Genomic DNA, 22,258 nt, shown 5'->3' on the forward strand with positions numbered 1-22,258 from the left:
TTATTTATTCATTTAAATATTATATATATATATATATATATATATATATATATATATATATATATATATAGAGAGAGAGAGAGAGAGAGAGAGAGAGAGAGAGAAGGGTAGGAAAGGAGCAGGAAGCATCAACTCCCATATGTGCCTTGACCAGGCAAGCCCAGGGTTTTGAACCAGCAACCTCAGCATTTCGGGTCGACACTTTTACCCACTACGCCACCACACGTCAGTACTATTATTAAAATTTTAATTAGTTTTTTGTTAACATGGTTTTCTACTGTCCCAGTGATATAACTCCCTCAACCCTCCCTGCAATGTGCCTCCCATTTCACACCCTTTGCCCCTCCCTTAGCCTGCTTCCCCCCTTTCTTCTGGGACTTGCTACCCTGTTATCTGTATCTCTGTGTTATGTATATATAATTTCACTAATCCCTTCACCTTCCTTGATCCCATCCCCTCACCCCCCTTCCCTCTGACAGCTGTCCTTCTGTTCCTAGTGTCACTGCTTTTGTTTCTATTTTGTTCATCAGTCTATTGTGTTTATTAAATTCCACATATAAGTGAGATCATATGATAGGTATCCTGTTTTATCTCAGTTACCTGAAAGCCTACTGGGTCAAATGATGATGGCTCAATCACTATAATAGCCTTGCTTCTAAAATTATTTTTTTAATTTTTATTTATTGATCTTTTGAGAAAGGAATGAGAGGGGAGGAGAGAGGGCCAGAGGGGGGAGAGAGGGCCAGAGGGGGAGAGAGGGACAGAGGGAAGAGATGGGGGAAGATAGAGGAGGGGAGCAGAGGGAGGGAGGGAGAGGGGAGGAGGGGGTAGGAGAGGAAGAGGGAAAGGGGGAGAGAGATAGAGAACTTAGCCTGTTGCTCCGCCTAGCCATGCATTCATTGGTTGACTCCAGCATGCACCCTGACCAGGGACCAATCGGTAACTCCAAACCTTGGCCTATGGGGATGATGCTCCCAACCAGCAGAACTAACCTGGCCAGGGCTGCTTTTAAAATTCTTTATTCCATGCTCCTTCCATCATCCTTTTTTCTTTTCTGTTTATATAAATGGGTTAATCTACATAATGAATTCAAAAAGAGAAACAGTAGCCTGACCAGGTGATGGCACAGTGGCTGACGAGTCAGACTGGGACACTGAGGACCCAGGTTCGAAACCCCAATGTCGTGGGCTTCAGTGCAAGATCATGTACATGACTCCATGGTCACTGGCTTGAGCCCAGGGTCGCTGACTTGAACAAGGGGTCACTAACTTGGCTGGATCCCCCCAGTCAAGGCACGCATGAGAAAACAATCAATGAACAACTAAGGTGTCACTACTATGAGTTGATGCTTTTCATCTCTCTCCCTTCCTGTCTGTTCCTCTTGCTATCAAAAAAAAAAAAAAAAAAGACAGATAGTGAGTACACAGTAAATGCTATCGATTGTAATTAAAATAGTGATTAGTAACAATTATTGTTATGGCTGTGGGAATCTTACTGAATATGGATTAAATAATTCTAAGAAGGATTTATATTATGTTAAAATTTTATTGATTTTAGAGAGAAAAAAGAGAAGGCAGGAGGGAGGGAGGAAGGAGGGAGAGAGATTTTGACCCATTGCTCCAACCATCTATGCATTCCCTAGTTGCCTCTTGTTATGAGTCCTGATCAGGGATTGAACTACAACCTTGGCATATCGGGACAACACTAACCAACTGAGATACCTGGCCAGGGATACAATTAAATTTTTAAAACCTTGGAAGAAAATGGTGTGGCTTCTTAAAGTTTCTGGATTAAAAATTCAGGACATATGGTTGAAAACTCGGTCCCTATTTCCTTTTAAAACTGCACTTTTGATGTTTATGTGATTAACAAATGTCCATTAGTAAATCAATTAGAGGGCTGAAGAAATAACCAGCTTAGTCTCTTCTTGGTTGTTTCTTTTTTAATGGAAAAAATATTAATATTGACTGATTTAACAAAACAAATATTAAGAAAGAGAGAGGAGATAAGAGGTATGGCCAAGGTTACCTCTTTTAAACAATAAATTGTTTGAAAAGTAACACGAGCATAAAGTAAAGTTTACTTAGTAAACGACTTTGGTGGACAAAATTTAATACAACTGAGAAACATATTTAAGGTACCGTATTTCCCCATGTACAAGATGCACCCTTTTTCGAAAAATTTGGGGCCTAAAAACTGAATGCATCTTATACAGTGGTTGTAGATTTTTTTACTTGCACTTCCCACTCAAGGAGTTGTATGAATTTTATGATGAATAAAACTTGAGTTCAATAACTTTATGTAATACTTTTTTTTTTCAAATTTTGGGCCCCAACATTAAGGTGTGTCTTATACATGAGAACATCTTATACATGAGGAAATACAGTATGTGGTGGCTGACCAGTGGTGGTGGTGCAATGGATATAACGTTAGACCTGGAATGCTGAGGTCGCTGGTTCAAAACCCAGAGCTTCCCTGGTCAAGGCATATATGGGAGTTGATGCTTCCTGCTCCTCTCTCCCGTCTCTCTCTAAAAAATGAATAAATGAAATCTAAAAAATTCTTAATATTTGAGGCAATTTATATTTGGCAAAATGTAGAATCTAAATCTACATTTCTTAAATATTACTGCAGGAAGCCACAAAGCATTGGCGTAACACTCAAACATGTAACATAGATCCAAAGACATTCCTGAAATTAATAACTAAGCCAAATGCTATCATTGCCCTAAGTGGTCAGGTGGCATTCATCTCATATTAAGAATACATCTCACCCTGGCCAGACTGTGGAAGTGCAGAGGTTGCCAGTTTGAGCCCAAGTCAGGGCACAGACAGGAATAGACTGATGTTCCTCTATCTCCTTTGCTCTCTTTCTCTCAAAAATCAATAAAATAAACATTAAAAAAGGAACACATCTCAGTTTTGGGGTGTTGTTTTTCCTTTCTGCAAAATATAAGGATACAAAAGTGGTTGGGACTTCAAGAAGGAAAACAAATATCCTATTACTAAGAGCATAGCTACCATTAATTATGATCATGTTAATATGGTCAATTACAGAAATGTCTTCTTTAATAAATTTGACTCACAGAAGGGAATATGAGTTGAATTACAGAATATATTTTAAAAATGCAAACTTATCACTCTCATACACAAAGTTAATACCCCCCAAACATACCAGAAGTATTATAAACTAATTCAACTTACAGACCTACTTTAATAAACATACATTTGCAATTAACACAATGGTTGCAATTAAAATGGCTGTTTCTGAGGTATTTGGAAATACTGTCTCCTCCCATGTAGGTGTTAAGTAACTCCAAATATTGTATTTACACCGTTCATTTGCTCAGCAAAACCTTTTATTCCAGAACTAGCACAAATAAGCAAGATCAACTTCAGCCTCCATTACCGCAGAATATCATTGTATTTTACTTCATTCTCGAGCTTAGAAACAAACAAGAAAATGTCAGGGCTCCAAAAAAAAACATTAAGAGGTTACTGGTGCAAATGGTACATGTTGTGTCTGTTTTAAAAATAAAAGCAGAGACAAATTAATCATTTTCCTCTAAACTTAAAGCTATGTTTATTTAGATAGCTAAGGATTGGTTTGTCCTTTCATGAACTCACGCACATTAGTCCACACCATGAATACCTCACAGCATATGGACTATTAGATTAATTAGCCAACAAGAAAGAAAATGTTTCTTTCTATTCTTAATCAGGCAAATGATCCTTATAATAATAATATTTAAAACAGGGCATATGCCATAATATTCATATTTAAATTAATATTTAAGATAGGGAAACCTTAATCTGCATACATATCTAACCAAGACTTGGTCTCTGCATACAAACACATGCACCCAGTTCACCACAAATGCAGTCAGTTGACTGCATTAAAGGGAGAACTTGGTGTTTCAGCTTCTGTCCTTACAACATAAAGTGGTCTGCGCCCTTGGTGTAACACAAGGGGCCTGCATTAGAAGACAGCTAAAAACACCGGGATGGAACCAGCAAACACTGGGAATAATGGAATCTCATGACTACTCTGCTAGAACGGCCAGGCATGCAGGTGGTGCCTGTATACACTCTCCCCTCAGAATCCATCAGCAGAATTTGGAATTTCTGAACAAATTAACAAAAACAGGGCCCTATTTTTCTTCCCAGTAGTCATCTAAAATTACAGAAATCGTCAATTATGTTTTCATTAAAAATAAAATAAAATTATGAAAAAAAATTGTGAAATGGGGAAAAACCCTGTTCCCAGAGCTTCCATGTGTGGCAGGGAAGGAAGGTTCCTTCCCATCTGTGGGGCAGCTGCGTTAAGCTCGCCCTTGCCCGCTGGTTTACTGTCTGCAAGCCCTTTGCCCGATTGGTATGTGAATGTGTGGCTGCGCCAAGTGTGTGTTGCCCTGTGTAAGGCTATGAGTGCTTGTGCTCAGGGGGACTGTAGATGGTGGATTGCTTTGCCCGCCACTGTGAGGGGCCATTCTTGTCGTTTCTATGCCAGAGAGGAGGTTTTCCCCTGCTTGTGTGCTTGTCCGCCGTTATAAGAATTTATTAAACAGAGTGTCCCAACCCTTTCTGGCTCTGCAGTTTCTCTACTGTCTGCCCGAATCCAGTGTGAACTGAACTGCCGGGCCTCGGCCACCAGCATTGCACCATCCTGTCAGAATAACTGCTAAACACTTTTATCGCTCAGGCTGCCGTTTGCTTACAATACTATCTCTGTGGCCAGCTTCTGCACTTGCTCCCACAGCCAGGGTCTTCCTCTCCACTTGGCAACCTGCACACCTGGTTGCCATTAATAAAGGCTTGGGGAAGAGGAGGAGGCTTACTACCAACTGACAAGTTCATCTGGTTCATCTTTAGCTGAACCAGACATCTACTAAAACAACCGCTGCTAGGCTAGAGGTATTTTGTTTTATTTTGTTTTGAGCCAACCACTATTGGGAGGGGACAAAAATCTAGTATATCTGTAGTCTCTATGGGAATGAGAGTACATACCAACACTTCACAAAAGCTAGAAAGTTTTTGCACTGACAGTACTGTGGTGGTTTCTCTGCAGACCACTCCGAGAAAACAATAGTGCAAAGTGGCACAAGAGTTCACTATGCATTTTTTGGTATAAGCCCAATTCTTAAAACAATCAATGGCCAAAGTCCACAACCAGAGGAGTACTCGGTTGTAAACCTCACTGACTTAGGCTCATCTCCCCTGAACTGTTCCACCAAGTACAATGAAATTCACCTCAGGACCCACTATGTGAAACAGATGCTGGCCATTCAAGTATCATATAAAAAGCACAATTCCTGGGAAATGAGAAGGGCTGCATGGGCCTAAATGCAGAGTCTACATGTTAAAGAACACTGAGCTGCACCCTGATTATCATTCAAGTGCTGCTCCTTGGAAGTAATCCTCACAATTGCAACTAAATACTTTGAACCATTCCTACTTATTTGAACCATTCCTGAATCAATATCTGCCTCACAATTTAGACCATGAACTCCATGAGTGTGAGGCTTGGCTTACTGTCCTTTCTCCTTAATGTATTGATTTTTTTGAGAGAAAGAGACATCAGTCTGTTCCTGTATGTTCCCTGACCAGGGATCGAACCCACAGCCACTGAGTTTTGGGATGAAGCTCTAACCAACCGGAAGCTATCCAGCCAGAGCCCTACTGTCCTTTTTGATCACTGCATTATCCCCAGTGCAGAGTGTTCTAGGTACTGAGAAGAATAAGTGCAAAGAAGGCCCCTGTGGGTGTTCCTGGTGTGCTTGAGGAACAGAGAGCTCACCACGTGGGGTAGACCTGGAGGGAAATGACAGGGGAGAAGACGGTGTAAACTGGTATGAGAGGGGCAATGAATGGACAGATCATGTAAGGCCTCGTAAGCTTTGGCTTTCACTGAGTGGCAAGAGAAGCCACTGGAGTATTTTGAGCGGAGAAGTTGTAAGGTCGATGTTAGATTTAACAGAGTAAAATGGTACTGGCTGATGTACTGGGAAGAGCCTGGTGGGGAGCAAAAGCCAGAGCAGAGACTAGCCAGAGGCAACTGCAGTAATTCAGTCAATAGGTCATGGGGAAGGAGATCAAGCTAGCAGTTTTGGAGATAGGAAGAGGAGGATAGATTCTGGATACATCTGGAAAGCAGAACCCAAGGGTAGAGATTAAGAGAGAATATCTCAACAGAATATTTCTCACCCAGTCACCTAAATCTTCAATCAGATCACAAGAAAACTGACATAGTCCCTTAGGAAAGGTGGTGATTTCTTCATTTGTGCTCCAAACTGAAAGATACAAAACCATCTTCTAAGACTGCCATAATGCTTACTGATCAATCAACCTCCCACCAGCAGAAACTTCTTCCCAGAGTGTGCCCAGGCCCACTGGACTCAAAGGAGCAGGGGAAAAATAAAGCGAATTCCAAACTGGTGATAAACAAGGCAGAATTTTAACCATCCAGCCATCTGGAGGCATTTAGTTCAAATTCAGTTGAAAGTGAACCCGCTACACAGCTCCCCTTTAAAAATTTCTCCCCGTAAACACTCACAAGAAAACTATTCCTCAACATAGCCTTCAATATCCTAGGCAGGGAGTGATTTTTAAAGACTGTTTCTAAAGTATACACCAGTAAAAAATTGTCTTGGTTTGCTTTTTAAAATCTTAACATGGGGAAATATTCTATAATTAAGGCAATTTTAACAATAGTAGATAATAATTTGACTATAAATTGTAAGGAATGTAATGACTGCTTATTCTGGCACCAAAGAAGCAGGACTTGCTGTGAAGTGACTGCCAAGAAAAATGATACTCCCACTCAGACTGGACCACTGCAAGTAGTAACTGTTAACCACATGCTTTACACTGCAGTTTGCAAGAACACTGTGCTTTGTTTTCATCTTTACCCAAACACCAGACTGAAAACTCAATGGAGACAAACAGTGTGGTGGAATAGAAACAATAACTGAAGGAAAAAAATATTCTGTGGCTTAATGCTTGCTGGAATGTCTACGTCAAGTGTTTGGAGAACTAAGAAAACCTCTGCAGTCCAAAAGAAACCACTTCCAGTCTGCTCCTGTAGACAGAAGCCCAACATATAAGAATGAAGCCAGGCTCAAAGAGGCTTTAGAAAGCCAACTGACAAAGTAGCTGAGAGAAGAAAAGACTAGCCTGAAAAGAATGGCTGGGATGAAGCTGAGATCAGGTGACCTTGAGCTAGACTAGACAAAGACAGCAATTCTGCCTTGGGCCTGACCTGGGCTTCCTGGGGAAGAGGGAAGAGGGAAGAGGGAAGAGGGAAGCAAGCACCTGGTAGGAAGGCTGAAGCCAGGAACAGGAGGAGCACAGGCAGGCAGCCTCTCTTTTCTCAAAGCACCTCTGCAGTTACAGCTAAGTTCCCATCAAGGTCTGGAATAGATGATGGAAGGAAGAAACCACTTGTCTACCAAGGTGAAACAGACCACATGAAATACTCAGATATTACAGCTCTAAGCAAGCCAAGAAATAAACACTATATTCTAGGTTTTAAAAAAAAAAAGATTCTTTTCCTTTCTTACCTCGGCATCCAGGACTGAATGCACTAGAAACTTTACACTAAATAGCTTAAAATAAATTAATTAAATTAAAAGGAGATTAAATAGAAATATCCATTCCTAGAATGAATACAAAAATCAAAAATCATGCTTGAACTTATTTTTTAATTGAAAATATTTCTCAATAAATAAATAAAAATAAATTTTAAAAGCCTGACCTGTGGTGGCACAGTGGATAAGTGTTAACCTGAAAGGCTGAGGTCACCAGTTTGAAACCACAGGCTTGCCTGGTCAAGGCACATATGGGAGTTGGTGCTTTCTGCTCCTCTCCCCTTCTCTCTCTCCCTCTCTCTCTCTCTCTCTCTCTCTCTCCCTCTTCCTCCCTCCCTCCCTTCTTCCCTCCCTCTTCACTAAAATAAATAAATAAAAATTAAAACAAAAACAGTTTAAAGAAAACATTTCTCAAGCACCTACATGTGCCATGCCATGAGACAGAAACTAGAGATACGTGGCCTCTCAGATCTTAAGGTTCAAATAGCCACAACGTCAGAGACAAGGACCATCGAATATATCCTCATTTTTAATTACAGCACTCTTGTCCTTAACTTCTAATGTGTCTTTAATTATGATTATACATTTACTTAGCTTGGTAAATGTTTAAAACGGAAATCAATATTCAAATATTTAAACCTGTCACCTCTAAGTAAAACTAACTTTTGCCTCTTGTGACTTCAGGTCGGAATGTCAGTTTCCCAAGACGAGCACAGCAGACAGTAACTGTATTAGGAACTACATGTAATTTAAATGTTCTAGAAAGGTTAGAAGAGAAGGGACTAAGGAGCAAAATCTCCAACCAAAAGCTCTGAAGTGAACAAGACTCTGAATTAATAATATATAGCCTTTAACCTATTTTTTAAAGAAAAGAGCAAAGTGGCACTTAGAAATCTCTCCTTATTGATCCAGCACTGTTGGGAAACTAGGTGCTCTAAACAGGTGAATGTGTAAGCTACCTGAACTTTTCTCTGTTTCCAGGGCAAATTTTGTATTTTAAATATGTCCTGTCTTTCTAAAACAAAACTTTATAAACTTGGAAATCAGAATATACTAAATATAATTATTTAATACTGCCCTGAAATGAACTAGTGTCCTCAAGGTTTACACAGGTCTTTCGATCATTCACCCACCCTAAAAGGTCTCAAATTGAGCAAGTTCTGGGTTTGCTGTTCAGCTTCTGGCCTCCCTACCCTGTACACATTGGCATTGCTCATTTCTCCCAGATGTCACCTTGCCCACGTCTAAAACCAGCCCCGGCCCTTCCTCTTATCCCTCAACTCCTCAACCAGCACTACTTGTTCCTTCTAATCAGCCATGACCTCGGAAGCCAGATAACCTTAGGTAAGCTTTATCTTCCATTTTTAAACCCTGTCTACATAATTTGAATGTAAGCACCACCAAAGCTTGGTTCCTTTTTTAAACCTCTTTGAAGCCCCAGCAACTAGCATTCTGCTGCTGATGGAAGAGCTATTCAATCAATGATTGGGGATGATAAATTTTGAAGGCTATTTCTCCAAGTAGATAGCATGCATAGGCTTTATGACAGCTGTTTCCATCACTTAGCTTTCCTGCTTCCTTCCACATTCCCAGCTGTGTCCTGGATGGCTGTGCCGGCCTGAAGCCTAGGGATTTACCGTACTTCTATTTCTTGATAAGATACTTGAAGAGAATAAACACATGGCAAAGAGGACATTAAAGTAAGGGATAAAGAGATTTTTTTTTTTACCAATAAAAAGAAAGGGAAAAAATATCACCTAGCACACTGATACCTGATCAATAACTGAGAAGGCTAGACTCCTTTCTATCTAATTTTCTCCAAAGCACTTTCAGTGCCCTAGTCCTATTTCTCTACCCTCAGAAAAGCATCACTGGTTATGGTATATACTGAATCTGGACTTAAAAACATTTTTCCGGGCCCTGGCCAGTTAGTCAGTTAAGAGCATCATCCCGAAACAAGGTTGCAGGTTTAATCACTGATCAGGGCACACAGGGGAAGCACCCAAGAAATTCACGACTGACTAGAACCACAAATGCTATCCTTCCCCCTCTCTCTCCCTTCCTCTATCTCTAAAAATCAATAAAAATTAAGCCCTAGATGGAAAAAAAATATTTTTCCAAGTTTAACAAACCTTCCTCTTAAATCGAAGTTAGTCAGAATTAACACAAGCATGCACTGAGTCCAAATTAAAGCTCTCTACTGAGATAGCACTTTGTGATGAATTTCATTGGAAAATTTATAATCACAATCTCAGAGATGGAAGGCACTTCCGAGCTCATTTAGGGAATTGGTTCTGAACCATGGCTGCTCCTCAGAACAACTGGGGGGCTTTCAAATATTTACCATGACCTAGTCACACCTTCAGAATGTGTGATTTCATTAGTCTTCGGTAGTGCCCAGATAAAGGATTTTAAAAGCTCTCCAGGTGGTTCTAATGTATAGCCAGGTTTGAGACTCCCTGACCTAATCTAGCACTCTAACACCCCACCTCACGTTTTTCAGACAAAGGAGAAAGAACCTCACCAAAAGTATCATACAACTAATTTGTCATAGAGGCTAGAATTGTTCTCTCCAAGCTTGACCAGGCAGTGGTGCAGTGGATAGAGCAGCGGAGTGTTGGCCTGGGATGCTAAAAAGACCCAGGCTCGAACCCAAGTTCCCCAGTTTGATTGTAACTTTGACAGCTTGAGCGTGGGATTATAGACATGGCCCCATGTCGCTGGTTTGAGCAAGGGGTCACTAGCTAAGCTGGAGCCCCCCAGTCAGGGCCCATATGAGAAAGCAATCAATAAACACTGGGCTGCTGCAACCCTGAGTTGATGCTTCTCATCTCTTTCCCTTCCTATCTCTCTTTCTCTTTCTCTCTCTCTCTCTCTCTTTCTCTAGAAAGAGAACCATTCTTTCTACTTTATCTAAAGCAGCGGCATTTCTCTTCTATTATTTTGTCCCCTCAATAAACCAACATCCTCACTTTTCCCAAAATAAATGCATTTTCTGAATATTATTTGCCTTGGAATTTCATTGTGTAATTCTTGAAAACCTAAACTATGTAATGTCCACTTCCCTCTAGTATCCACTTCTTTTTTCCTCAAACAACGCTGGGAGGTTAAATCAGGTATGGTTTCCCATTAAAGAAACCATATTGCTTTTCCTCTAAGTTAGCCCATCATTTTTCACTATTATCATCAGATAGCCGTTCTTTCAAATCCCTTACCAGGTTACCTCCAAATCTCTTTCAGCCCACTGAATTTATAACACCTCCAATTCTCTGTTGGCTCACTTAATTTCTAGTTTGTACCTGCCCTGCCATACTTGTGAACTTCCATCTTCTCTTGGCTTAAACTCTTTCCATTTTGTGAAAGATGCTTTTCCCTGAAGCAGCCTCTTTTACTCTGCCAGTTAGTCATGCAGGGTTCTTTTTTTCTTCCCCAAGCAGCTGGTCTTTTTGATGTCTGGCATACATTTATCTGGGCTTCCAATAAGATGTTTTTACATAGTTTCCAGGCTTCCTGGAGGTTATTGACTTTTTTAACTCTTCCATTCAATTTTTTCCCCTAATTTCTAACATTTGTTAGAGTTTCTTTTTCAAAAGTTGAATACCTGGCTGATGGATCTCTTTGATTTTTCTCTCCCACCAGATTGCTGAATTAAATGCATCAGAACTTAAATATAATATTTCAAATTACCTCCAGGATGGAGTCACTTCATGAATTTTCTGCACTTTCATGTCCTCTATAGTAAGCAACAGATGTTTAACCAAGTGGAACAGAAAATGCTAGTTCTTATCTGTTCATAGTTTAGTGTGTCTGCTTATAGAGAATTTTCTGATATCCTTAAGCCTGAATTCCTGTTTGGTAAAGAGAATAAGCTCAAAGTTTTATTTTTAAAAAAGTTAACCAATATGCATTGAATAGTTTTATATCCTGAATCTAAAGTGTTAAATTATTCTTCTAAGTTTGTTCTTAAATTGCCTAATCACAAAAGTTTCAGTTGTTACTTAAAGAAGTATATCTCAAAGCAGGAAGAAAACCAGAATTCTGAATCTTTCTGAAAAATTCCTAACACTCAGTTATTAATGAAGTGGCAAAGACAAGTACTCCCCACAAAGAATAAAAATATTCTCCACATTATACCAACTTATCATGGAGATTTAACGCTAAAATTATTTCACTTCAGACGTTGAAATCCAAAAGATCTCCAGGAGAGCAAGAGACCATGGGATGACCAATCTATCAGCAAAGCAGTATAATCCCATCATAGCACTACTCCTGTAAACGAATGGAATAGAATTGGCTGTCACCCACACACACTCATTTTACTACTGCACTTTGTACTGCTGGGCATACAAAACACCAGGAGCTACCATCTTTGTCCTCTGGTAGCTTACAGTTGAAAAGACACACATGAACCGGCACACACAATTAAATATAATACAAGACAGTTACGTGCAAAGACCATGAACCTGCTTCAAGCAGGTTATTTGAGATACTTGTATCTACCTAAGTTCAAAACAGAGGAATGACTCCATTCAAAACACTGCTGTAAAGAAATCAAGTTAGCAATGTTAAGGGTAACAGGCAATGGCAGTTAGACCACTTAAGATTTATTTAAAGCAGACCCGTAACAGCTCTCCCTGCCTTTATCCCTCCCTTGTCAGCAACCCTTAACTAGCAGAGCCACTAGTTATCTCTCTAAAACAGCTTGACTAATAACATTTACCTCCTCAGAAACCATTACTGGTTCCACATGGCCCAGGAATTACAATTTAGATTGCTTCTACTGTTAACAATAGATTGTCTTGTCTGGGTATAACAAGTTGCCTGCAAGGATACAATTGGATCTTCTCTACTACAGCATCACAATAGTGCTGTGACAATGGTTGTTTACTAGTTAATTGATAATCCTCTCATAGCTTATATTTCTAAAACCAGCTGGCATGGGACCTGGGATGGTACTTTCTTGTCTTACTATCTTTACAGCGTAACACAGACTATCCTCTGGGTCAGACAAGACCTGGATTCAAATTCCACCTCTACTATTCACTCTCTGTGAAACTGAACATACTTATAAATCTCTTTGGATATCAAGAGTCCTTGTCTGTAAAATGGAGATGATGAAGGTAGTAATTCTGACTTCATATGGTTGCTGTGGATTGTAAATAGTCTCGTGTAAAGCCCTTACAGTAGGACCAGGCCCAGAGAAAGCACTCAAAAGCTACTAGTTCTTTCACTGAGGCCAAAATGCATATTTCATGAACATATATGGAAACAATGCCAGTGGTAAAATAGCTATTGGGGAGCCAGAGACTCACTTTCAACTGATTTAAATTAGCACCAATGTTGTTTCCCTTGTAATGACAACAAAATCTGTTTTCATTCCTCAGTCTAGTTTCCAGCTAATCCTGAAATTGCATGCAACCCAATGTGAGTCAAATAAAAAAGGAAGCCTAACCAGGCAATGATGCAATGGATAGAGTGCTGGATTGAAATGCAGAGTATCCAGGTTTGAAATCCCAAGGTCGCTGGCTTGAGCAAGAGGTCACTTGCTCTGCTGTAGCCCCCTGGTCAAGGCACATATGAGAAAGCAATCAATGAACAACTAAGGTGCTGCAACAAAGAATTGATGTTTCTCATCTCTCTCCCTTCCTGTCTGTCTGTCCCTACCTGTTCCTCTCTGTCTGTCTGCCTGTCACACACACATATACACACAAATAAAAATTAAAAAAGGAAAATAGTCATTATAATGAATCAAACAATTTATATTTCTATGTCCTAACTAGACATTAAACTGCATAAGCCAGAACAGTTACTGAGTTTAGGTTTTTGTTTTGTTTTGTTTTATGAGGATGTCTAGGAGGTATTTCCTATACTCCCTGTGACAATTTCTATACTGACAGGCCGTATGGCTCAAATAGACCCTCTTCTCAAGAGAAAAACAAGGAGCCAAACTATTGATTCCAACAGAATTGAAGATCACAAGTTTTTTACAAAATACAACCCATCTACTTAAAGTGGGGAACAGGAAAGACAAATCCTGAAGACAAGTGTTTCTTGCATGTAATAATAAACTCAGTATCAGAAAGTATTCCTACCTCTCCCCTCACACACATTTTTCTCCAATGTAATCCTAATACAGCTTATGTAATTCCCAGAATCCTTTGGGATATACACGTGTGTGTGCACGCATGTGCATCCACACTCACAGGTTGATTGTTCATGGACACAAATAGATAGAAAACAAAAATTCCAAAATCACAACTATGATACAAGGTTCCTGTTGCCATCATGCAATGTCACTGCAGAAAGGACCTTCGGCAAACTTAAGATTATTTCTAACCAACTGCTTCACTCTTAAAAGACAATTTCAACAAAGGTTAGATTAGTAATAAAATGCCAATTGTTGCATACCCATTACCCTGTCTTTGTGGAGGAAGAGCCAATATAAACAGTTAGGTTTTTAATTTTCTTATATTTTTTATTAGTGAACTAGCATTTCATAGCTAATACTGGAGTCCCAAATTCCTTCTCCCTTGGAGCTTCCTGGGCACTCCTTTCTCACCTCTACCACTCACATGGAACTTATATACACCACACTGTATTCTAATTATGTGTGTGTATGGCTTATCTCTCTACTACCTGGAAAGGTCCTGGTGCCAGAGGCCCCTCTTGTCCTTCTCTCCTCCACTATGCCAAGCACAGAATTTTTTACACAGTAGGAACTCCAAAAAGGTATGCCCGTTGAAAGCTTTAAAACAAAAGGAAAATCTTTGCGTTAAAGATACCTTGTGATCATGTCATCTGGAGCTACCCATTGCCTGGTAAGTACAGGGATTTAAGACTTCAGTTGGAACCCTTGTCAGTATGATATGCTCCTAACACTCTTGAAAGTATATCAAAGTTTCTTAATCACCTGAAAAGACTGAGAGTACTTAAGAACATAGAGTATTCTTAAAGTCTGTTCAAACTTCTATAAGGCAAGTGCCAAGGACTTTGGGAACAAAAACTTAAACTTAGGCTAAGCCTGAGCTTAGGCAACCAGACATTGTGATCCTTGATTTTTTGCAGTTAAGAAAATTAAAAATATATATATATATGTATATATATATATATATATATATATATCACATATTATGTCACATATATATAATGTGTGTGTGTATATATATATATATATATATATATATATATATATATCCATCCCAACAAGGTGAAATGCCCAACAATTAACTCATTCAGGCATAAGCTAACTAAAAGTCAATATATTGACTATACACCCCAAAATGACCAAAATTATTTGAGTGTAGCCCAGGGAAGACAAGGCTAATGTATGCATATGGAGAGGCCAGACCGATGGTAAAGATTATCCCTGTTTCTATACTGGCCGTCTAAAGGTATTTACTTGGGTCTGTCTGTGTTGTGACAGTGTCCTAAACTCAAATGAATGCCTCTAACACTCCACATTTTTGAGCCATTCAGTCATGCATTTTTGTTATTGTTGAAAGTGGTGCGAAATTGCACTGCATGAGCTAAAATCCTTGGTGGTCTTCCAAGGATTCCAGCTAAAAAGGCACTTCCTTTGTTCCTCAGGAGAATGCAGTCCAGTAGGTCATTCAAAAGGGAAAATAAAAGCAGCAGCATTGGGAAAGAGATGAAGGACAAGACAAAAAGAATAAAATGTTTTGGGTGTGAGCACATTAGCTTCCATTTCCTGCTGCTGGTCACTAATAGCTCTCCTATCTTTGGAGGGAAAATGTCCAAATAGACATTCATGCAAAAATATTCCTCAGGTGTTTTCTGGGGATCATGACAATCAAAAGGAACACCTAGTACAGCCCTTGAGCACTCACCAAACTTTCTTTTTCCTGAGATGCTGGCTGGGGAAGATGTCCTGTGGCTAGGAGACTGCACAGAGCAAAGTTGGAAAAAGCGGGGAGGGCCATTTCACAACCCACTCCCTGAATGCCTCCAGCCCATCTCAAAGGCAGATTGTTTGCCTGAACAGAAGATGAAGACTTGTCACATTCCCATTAAGTGCATCACGGCATCTATCCTTTCAAAATGTGAGAATGACAACTGTAACCTTCACGCCAATCATTTCCACCGGGCCCTGGCCCAGACTGTGCAAGGCACAAAGCCCTCAGGTCTGACCTGCCTAGCCCCCAAGCTTCAGTGACTGCTGGTTCACTTCACTTTTTCTGGCTAGGCGGGAGGGCCAGTGGGAAGAAAGAGGGCTTTTCAGGGCTCTCTACAACCAATAGAAGAATCGTGTCACTGTGAGGACATACTTGAGCTCCCAAAAAGACAGGCAGCTCAAGGGCAAACAGTCCTAATCAGTAGTGTACGAGTTATTTGATAACTGCCAAAGTACAGTGGGCTTCTAGGCTGCTCCAACTTCTTGGGTTCTATTTCTAGACAGATACCGGTTACACTTGGAAAGTACCCAGCAACTTCCCTCAATTACCTTTGTAATTTATATGTAATTGATGACTGCACTTAATCTCCAAGGTTATTAATAGTCTTTCCAAAAAAATGAACCCCAACTCTTCCTAAGCCTTTGGAAGTACTTGGTTGAAATTACAGTATTTCCTTTGCCGACTGCCGGCCCCCTTCCTACCCCACGCCAGTCATCAACACCTCGAGGCAAAGGCTCTCAACTGCTCATTTCCATGAAAGGTTCGAAATGGAAGCTTGGCCGCGGGGCTCCACTCGTTCATTTCTCCGTCATGTTATGCTGGCCACTGCCCACCTAGATTTATGGTTCTTTCAGAATCCTCCGAGGAAATCGGCTACCTGCGCTTCCGCTGGCTCCAGCGCCGCCCACCGGGCTTCGCGCAACAGTTGGCCTCTGAGAAGGAGTGCGGCCCGGAGGGAACCGACCCGGCCACCTCCGCCGGCCTCTCGAGGAGTGGTGAAGGGTACCCTCCCGAATGCCACCTCCCTGATGCTCCAAGGAAAGCTTTCAAAAATACCCCCCCACGCACCCCCAAAGCGCCAAAATCCGGTGAACTTTTTTACAGGCTAAACCATCTCTATTTGCATAACCATCTCCTAGCTGAGATTCAGGTTTCCTGTAATCAATCCTTTCAAAGGTTTGTAATTCAATGTGTAAGTAAGCCTTAAAATGAGGTGAGAAAGAAGAAGGGGGAATACCTTCCCCGTCCACCACTTTCTGGAAAACATGAGTACCCAAAAGTGAGATTTGGAGGGTAGAGCGGTTTTTTAAAGCCGCTGTAGGTACTAAAACTAATTCATGTCACTGGTGGGAGAAAGGTGGAGAGGTTTTTAAATTACATCAATGAAACATCAAGTTCCACGATTTTCGCTCCCCGGAATCTGGCAATCTCTCGAGTTGCCCCACTGGCGACTTCCACTAGTACCCGGCCTCTCGTCACCCACACAACAAAGCAGGGAGCCTACTAAGAAGTTCAACCCGGAAAAGGCGAGAAAGCGGTTGAAGCGCACTCTTGCAGACCAGAGTCCTCTGGGGCTTCCTGGGACCGGGAAGACTGCGGGGGGTGAGGGGGGCAAAGCGGGAGAGTGGCACAGGGCAACCTGGCGCCCCGCGGGCCGCAGCGTCCGCGGGAACCTTCTACGCCTCTGGGGCTAGCTCTAGCACTCTTCCTCTAGGCTACCTGCGTCCAGCGCGGGGGCCGTAGAGCGAGGGGGCCTCGGTGGCCCTTTCTCTGCAGTGTCTTTGAGCTCGCCCCCCAGGGGCTTTCACCTACCATTGATCTCATGCGTGGGGGCATCGTTCTTGTTGAAGCCTTTTGACACGTAAAGACGTCGCACTTCCGAGCAACTTTTCGACTTGACCTCGGCAGCCAGCAGCGCGGCGCTGCACACAGCCAGGGTGCAGAGAAGCACAGGCAAGGCAAACCGTGCCATGGTGCGGGCAGGACGGGCGGGCTCCCACCTTGAGGACAGGATGGAAAGTGGCGGGCGCGGGCCGAGAGGCGCGGAATCACGGGTTCCCAAGTGAAGCAAGAGGGCAAGGGAGTTGGAGTAGGAGGAGGGCAGCGGGAGGAGGAGACGCGGGGCGAAAAGTGGAGCTGGGCCTCGAGCGTCAGGCAACGGTCCCCAGTGCCAGGCGCCCAGCCGGGAGGAGGGCTGAAGAAGAGGAGGACAAGGGTGTAGAGCCGGTGAGCGGCCCAAGGCAGCGGAGGCGCGGACCGCTGACCTCGGGGCTGCGCGAGGGCAGTGAGCGGGGCGAGCTGGCCGGCCGGGGAGACAGGAACGCGGAGAAGGAGTGGAAGGTGGCAGGCGCCGCGGGGGCCGCGGAGGGTGTGAGCAGCGGCGGCGGCTGGCGCTCGCTGCGCGCGGCTCACGCTGCCTGGCGAGCTCCGCTCTCCTGGCTCCACTCGGCTCTCTCACCCTGCCCTCGGCCGCGCGACTGTGCCCTCCTCAACTCCGCCGCTGATTGACTGGCCGGCGTGCAGGGCGACGCTTGGCAAACTTGGCCCAGCGGGCGGCACATGGGGTAGGGGCGGGCAGCGGGGGTGCCGGAGGCGGGCGGGAGCTGGTAGGGCCGGGATGGGAGAAAACCTGGAAGCGGGGCTGGATCCGGAGCAGCTAAATCCACTTCCTAGGGGGCAGCGCACCGGGTGCGCGGCGCTCCCTCCCGAGACACGCCCCGCTGGGCTCCTCCTTCCTCCCCTCTTCCGGGGAGGCGGGGAGCCTGCCCGCCGTCCCCCATCCATAAAGGAAAGCGTAACTTCTCCAGTGTAAAGAGCCCAAGCCCTAGGGCACCAAGCAACTGGGGACTTGTCCTAAAGCCCATGGCCGGGTCCTAGGCCTTGTATGCGCGTCCACCTGACCCGCTACCCGTAGTCCAAAGCTGGGCGAAGCCCTATGGCCTCGATACCTGCCCCCCTCTCCGCCTCCGCGCTGCAGGGAGGACGCTCCTAACCGCCCAGTTCCTGGGCCAGGAGGGGAAAGCACTGGCATTACTCGCATTGTTTCTCAGCGGGCACCTGGGGAACTTGAGACTTAGAAGAGCTGGCCTTAAAGTGTCCTCACCTTGCCGCTTTAGACCTGATTCCCATCGAACGGTGTTCCATTGTTCGGAAGCCTAGGAGGCATTCGCCTCCTCGCCTCCACTCCTTTCCACTATGCCTAGTTCTGCTATCATTCTAACCAAACCCTGAGGGGGAGGGGACCCAACTGTGAGGCGATGGAACAAAGTCAGGGTTGACCTTAGAAACCGGACCAAACCCTCCTTCTGCACGTCGGGAAACGGAGGCCCACGGAAGAGAAGCAACTTGCTAATGGTATGCACCTCAGTGGGGTGGTCCAGGACCCTGGACTCAGTTCCCTGTCCAAGGAATAAAGGTAGCCCAAGATCCCTAATTCTTCTCTACCCTCACCTCTCTGGGATCTAGTCTTCTCTCAGCCATAAGAAAACTGGAAATGGGCGAGTCTTTCTCCTTCCAACCTTTGTCAGATTCCATTAATGAGTGTTTTTGAAGCTCCCAGGGACCCTTTAATGAAGGGAACTGTGCAGATTGGGAACTTGTCATTACAGTTGTTATTGTTACAATCTGCTTCAAGAGGTTACAGTGAGAAGTGTCTCATACACCTCGAGAGTGTGCTGGGAACTGGGCAGATAAAAGGGGCTGGAATTTATTATTTGGCTAGACTCTCAATTTCCATAAAATTACACAGGGTGAAGATATGAACCATCATTGCAATTAGCACCCTTATAGGGTTTGTTGAGACTTCCTCCACTGTTGTTTGCAAACCACGTTGACAAAGTTGGCTATGAGGAGCTGAAGAAACTAGGATAGCTGTTGTTTTGAATGCCCACAGCATATTCTTCTACATTTTATTAGCTCCAGGAGATCATCAGCCTAAACAGACTGTGACTTGTCTATGAGTACGACTTACAATTTCTGTGGATTGCCAGAAAATTTAACTTTGCAACTAGGAGAGAGGTTTTTTCTAAATATGCAAACTCAACTACAAATGAATTTCTAGCCACTTCCAAGGGACTTCCAAATAGTACAGATTTCCCTCAAATTGATAACCATCAGGTCCTCAAGGCATTGATAGGGTTCAGCCCAGCACTTTTACCTTTCATTGATTGGTGTATTTATTTAAATTTGTTCTTTATCAAAGAGAATATAATCTTACGGGATGCCAACATTAATAATAAAATGAAATCCAGTGACCACAAATGAGAGAAAACACTCCCAAACCATGAAGTCCCCATCAGAAAACTTTTCACACGGAAAAGTGATTTCCAGCGGGAATCACTCCTTTTCCCCCAGTTTACTCCTGCTCTTCCTGTTAATGTATTATTGACCAAAACTTGAGCCCTTTCACCAGAAACAGTAACCTCTGGCTTAAAACAGATCTGGACAAGTCTGAACCTTACCACACACGGCAGGAACTCCAAGCTCTGTTCAGAGGCAGCTTCTACTTCAAAGCCTACTTTCTTTTAAATACAAACAGAGTGAACAACTGGCAATCTGCGAAGCAAATACCATCCAGATTCCCTTTTCAGATGGCCCATAGTTCCTCCTTAACCCCCAACCCCCACTCCAGCTCCACTCTTCCAAAGAGGCTCCTTAATGGAAATGTACCCACTCTGTAAGTATTCTGAACACCAAAAAATGGATTGACGTTGCATACAGAATGCAAGAATCAACAAATTCTCAGGATGATTAACCCTCATACAGCACTAATTTGCTTTTCTTATTCTGGTAAAATGTGCAAACATGAAATTTACCATTTTAATAATTTTTTATTCATTTTATTTTTTATTTATATCTTTAAAAAATTTTTATTCATTTTAGAGAGGAGAGAGAATGAGGAATGAGAGAGAGAGAGGGAGAGGGAGAGGGAGAGAGAGAGAGAGAGAGAGAAAGGGGGAAGGAGCAGGAAGCATCAACTCCCATATGTGCCTTGACCAGACAAGTGCAGGGTTTCAAACTGGCAACCTCAGCATTCCAGGTCGACACTTTATCCACTGTGCCACCACAGGTCAGGCATTTTTATTAATTTTAGAGAGAGGAGAGAGAAAGGGGAGAAGAACGGGAAACATCAACTCCCATATGTGCCTTGAGCAGGCAAGCCCAGGGTTTTGAACCAATGACTTCAGCGTTCCAGATTGACGCTTTATTCACTGCACCACCACAGGTCAAGGCACTTTAATCATTTTAACCTCTTTTAAAAGTTTAGAGAGAGAGAGAAAGAGGAAAAAAAACATAACAGCCCTGGCCGGTTGGCTCAGTGGTAGAGCATCAGCCCAGCATGTTGAAGTCCCCAGTTCAATTCCTGACCAGGACACACAGGATAAGTGCCCATCTGCTTCTCCACCCCCCCTTTATCTCTGTCTCTCTCTTCCCCTCCCGCAGCCAAGGCTCCATTGGAGCAAAGTTGGCCCAGGCTCTGAGGATGGCTCCATGGCCTCTGCCTCAGGAGCTGGAATGGCTCCGGTTGCAATAGAGCAACACCCCAGATGGGCAGAGCATTACCCCCTGGCAGGCATGCCAGGTGGATCCCAGTTGGGCACATGCGGGAATATATCTCTCTGCCTCTCTGCTTCTCACTTCCGAAAAATACATTAAAATATAAAAATTAAAAAAAAAAAGAACAAGAAAAAGAACCACATTACTTTGTTGTTCCATTTATTTACGTGTTAATTGGCTGATTCTTGTATGTATATACCCTGACTGGGTATCAAACCAACAACCTTGGCTTATCTGGACAATGCTTGAACCAACTGAGCTACCCGGCAAGGGCTCTGTTTTAATCATTTTTTTTTCCCCTGTATGTGCCCTGACCGGGTATCAAACCAGCAACCTCTGCACTTCGGGACGAAGCTCCAAAGAAAACTATCCGGCCAGGGCTTGATATTTTTTTTAATTGATGGCTCTTTAGAGAGACAGAGAGAGGAAGGGAGGGAGAGTGAGGGGGAAGGGAAGCATTCATTTGTTGTTCCACTAAGTTTCACATTCATTGCTTGCTTCCATGTATGCCTTGACCAGGGATTGAACCTGGAACCTTGGCATTTCGGGACAACACTCCACCTTACTGGGCTACTCGGCCAGGGCCCCATTTTCATCATTTTAAAATGTATGATTCATTGGCATTTAGTACATTCAAAATGGTGTGCAACCATCACCACTCTCTAGTTCTAGAACATTTCATCATCCCAAAGGAAACCTCATACCCATTCAGCAATCAAAGTTCATTCCATTCGCCCCACTAATCTGATTTCTGTATCTACCAATTTGCCTATTTTGAACATTTTAATTAAATTGAATCATGCAATATATGAACTTTTGTGTCTGGCTTCATTTACCTAGCATTGTGTTTTTAAGACCCATCCATGTGATAGCATGTATCAGTACTTCATTCTATGGCTGAATAGTATTCCATGTTATGATTAGACCCCTTTTGGTCATAATGTACTTGACTGTTTGCAAAGCATTTCTAGGTATACTCTCATGCCTTTAAAATTTTTAGTGTTCTTTTTAAATAGATAAGCAAATTGAGTCTCAGTGAGGTTATATGGCTTGTCCACAACCACAGGCTGAACCAACCAAGACTAAAAAATGCAAGACCTCTGACTAAATCCCATGCAATTTTTTGTTAAAAAATGCACTGCTCTGGGTCTCATTTAGGGTCAGCAGTGAATGTGCAACTGCCCAGATCTTGCAGGAATGCCCT

The 22,258-nt window shown here is 42.8% G+C and overlaps 1 protein-coding gene across 1 annotated transcript in view; it reads right to left on the reverse strand.

The window, feature by feature from the left end:
* The window catches only part of GPC4 (glypican 4), a 121,403-nt gene extending 103,348 nt beyond the window's left edge, over window positions 1-18,055 (reverse strand). The window contains exon 1 of the mRNA XM_066356545.1: window positions 17,311-18,055. Coding sequence (XP_066212642.1) covers window positions 17,311-17,470 — 160 coding nt within the window. The 5' untranslated portion in view covers window positions 17,471-18,055. The remainder of the gene's footprint in view (window positions 1-17,310) is intronic.
* Window positions 18,056-22,258: the final 4,203 nt, after the last annotated feature.

This window comes from Saccopteryx leptura, chromosome X (assembly GCF_036850995.1).
Source record: "Saccopteryx leptura isolate mSacLep1 chromosome X, mSacLep1_pri_phased_curated, whole genome shotgun sequence".
Lineage (NCBI taxonomy): Eukaryota > Metazoa > Chordata > Mammalia > Chiroptera > Emballonuridae > Saccopteryx > Saccopteryx leptura.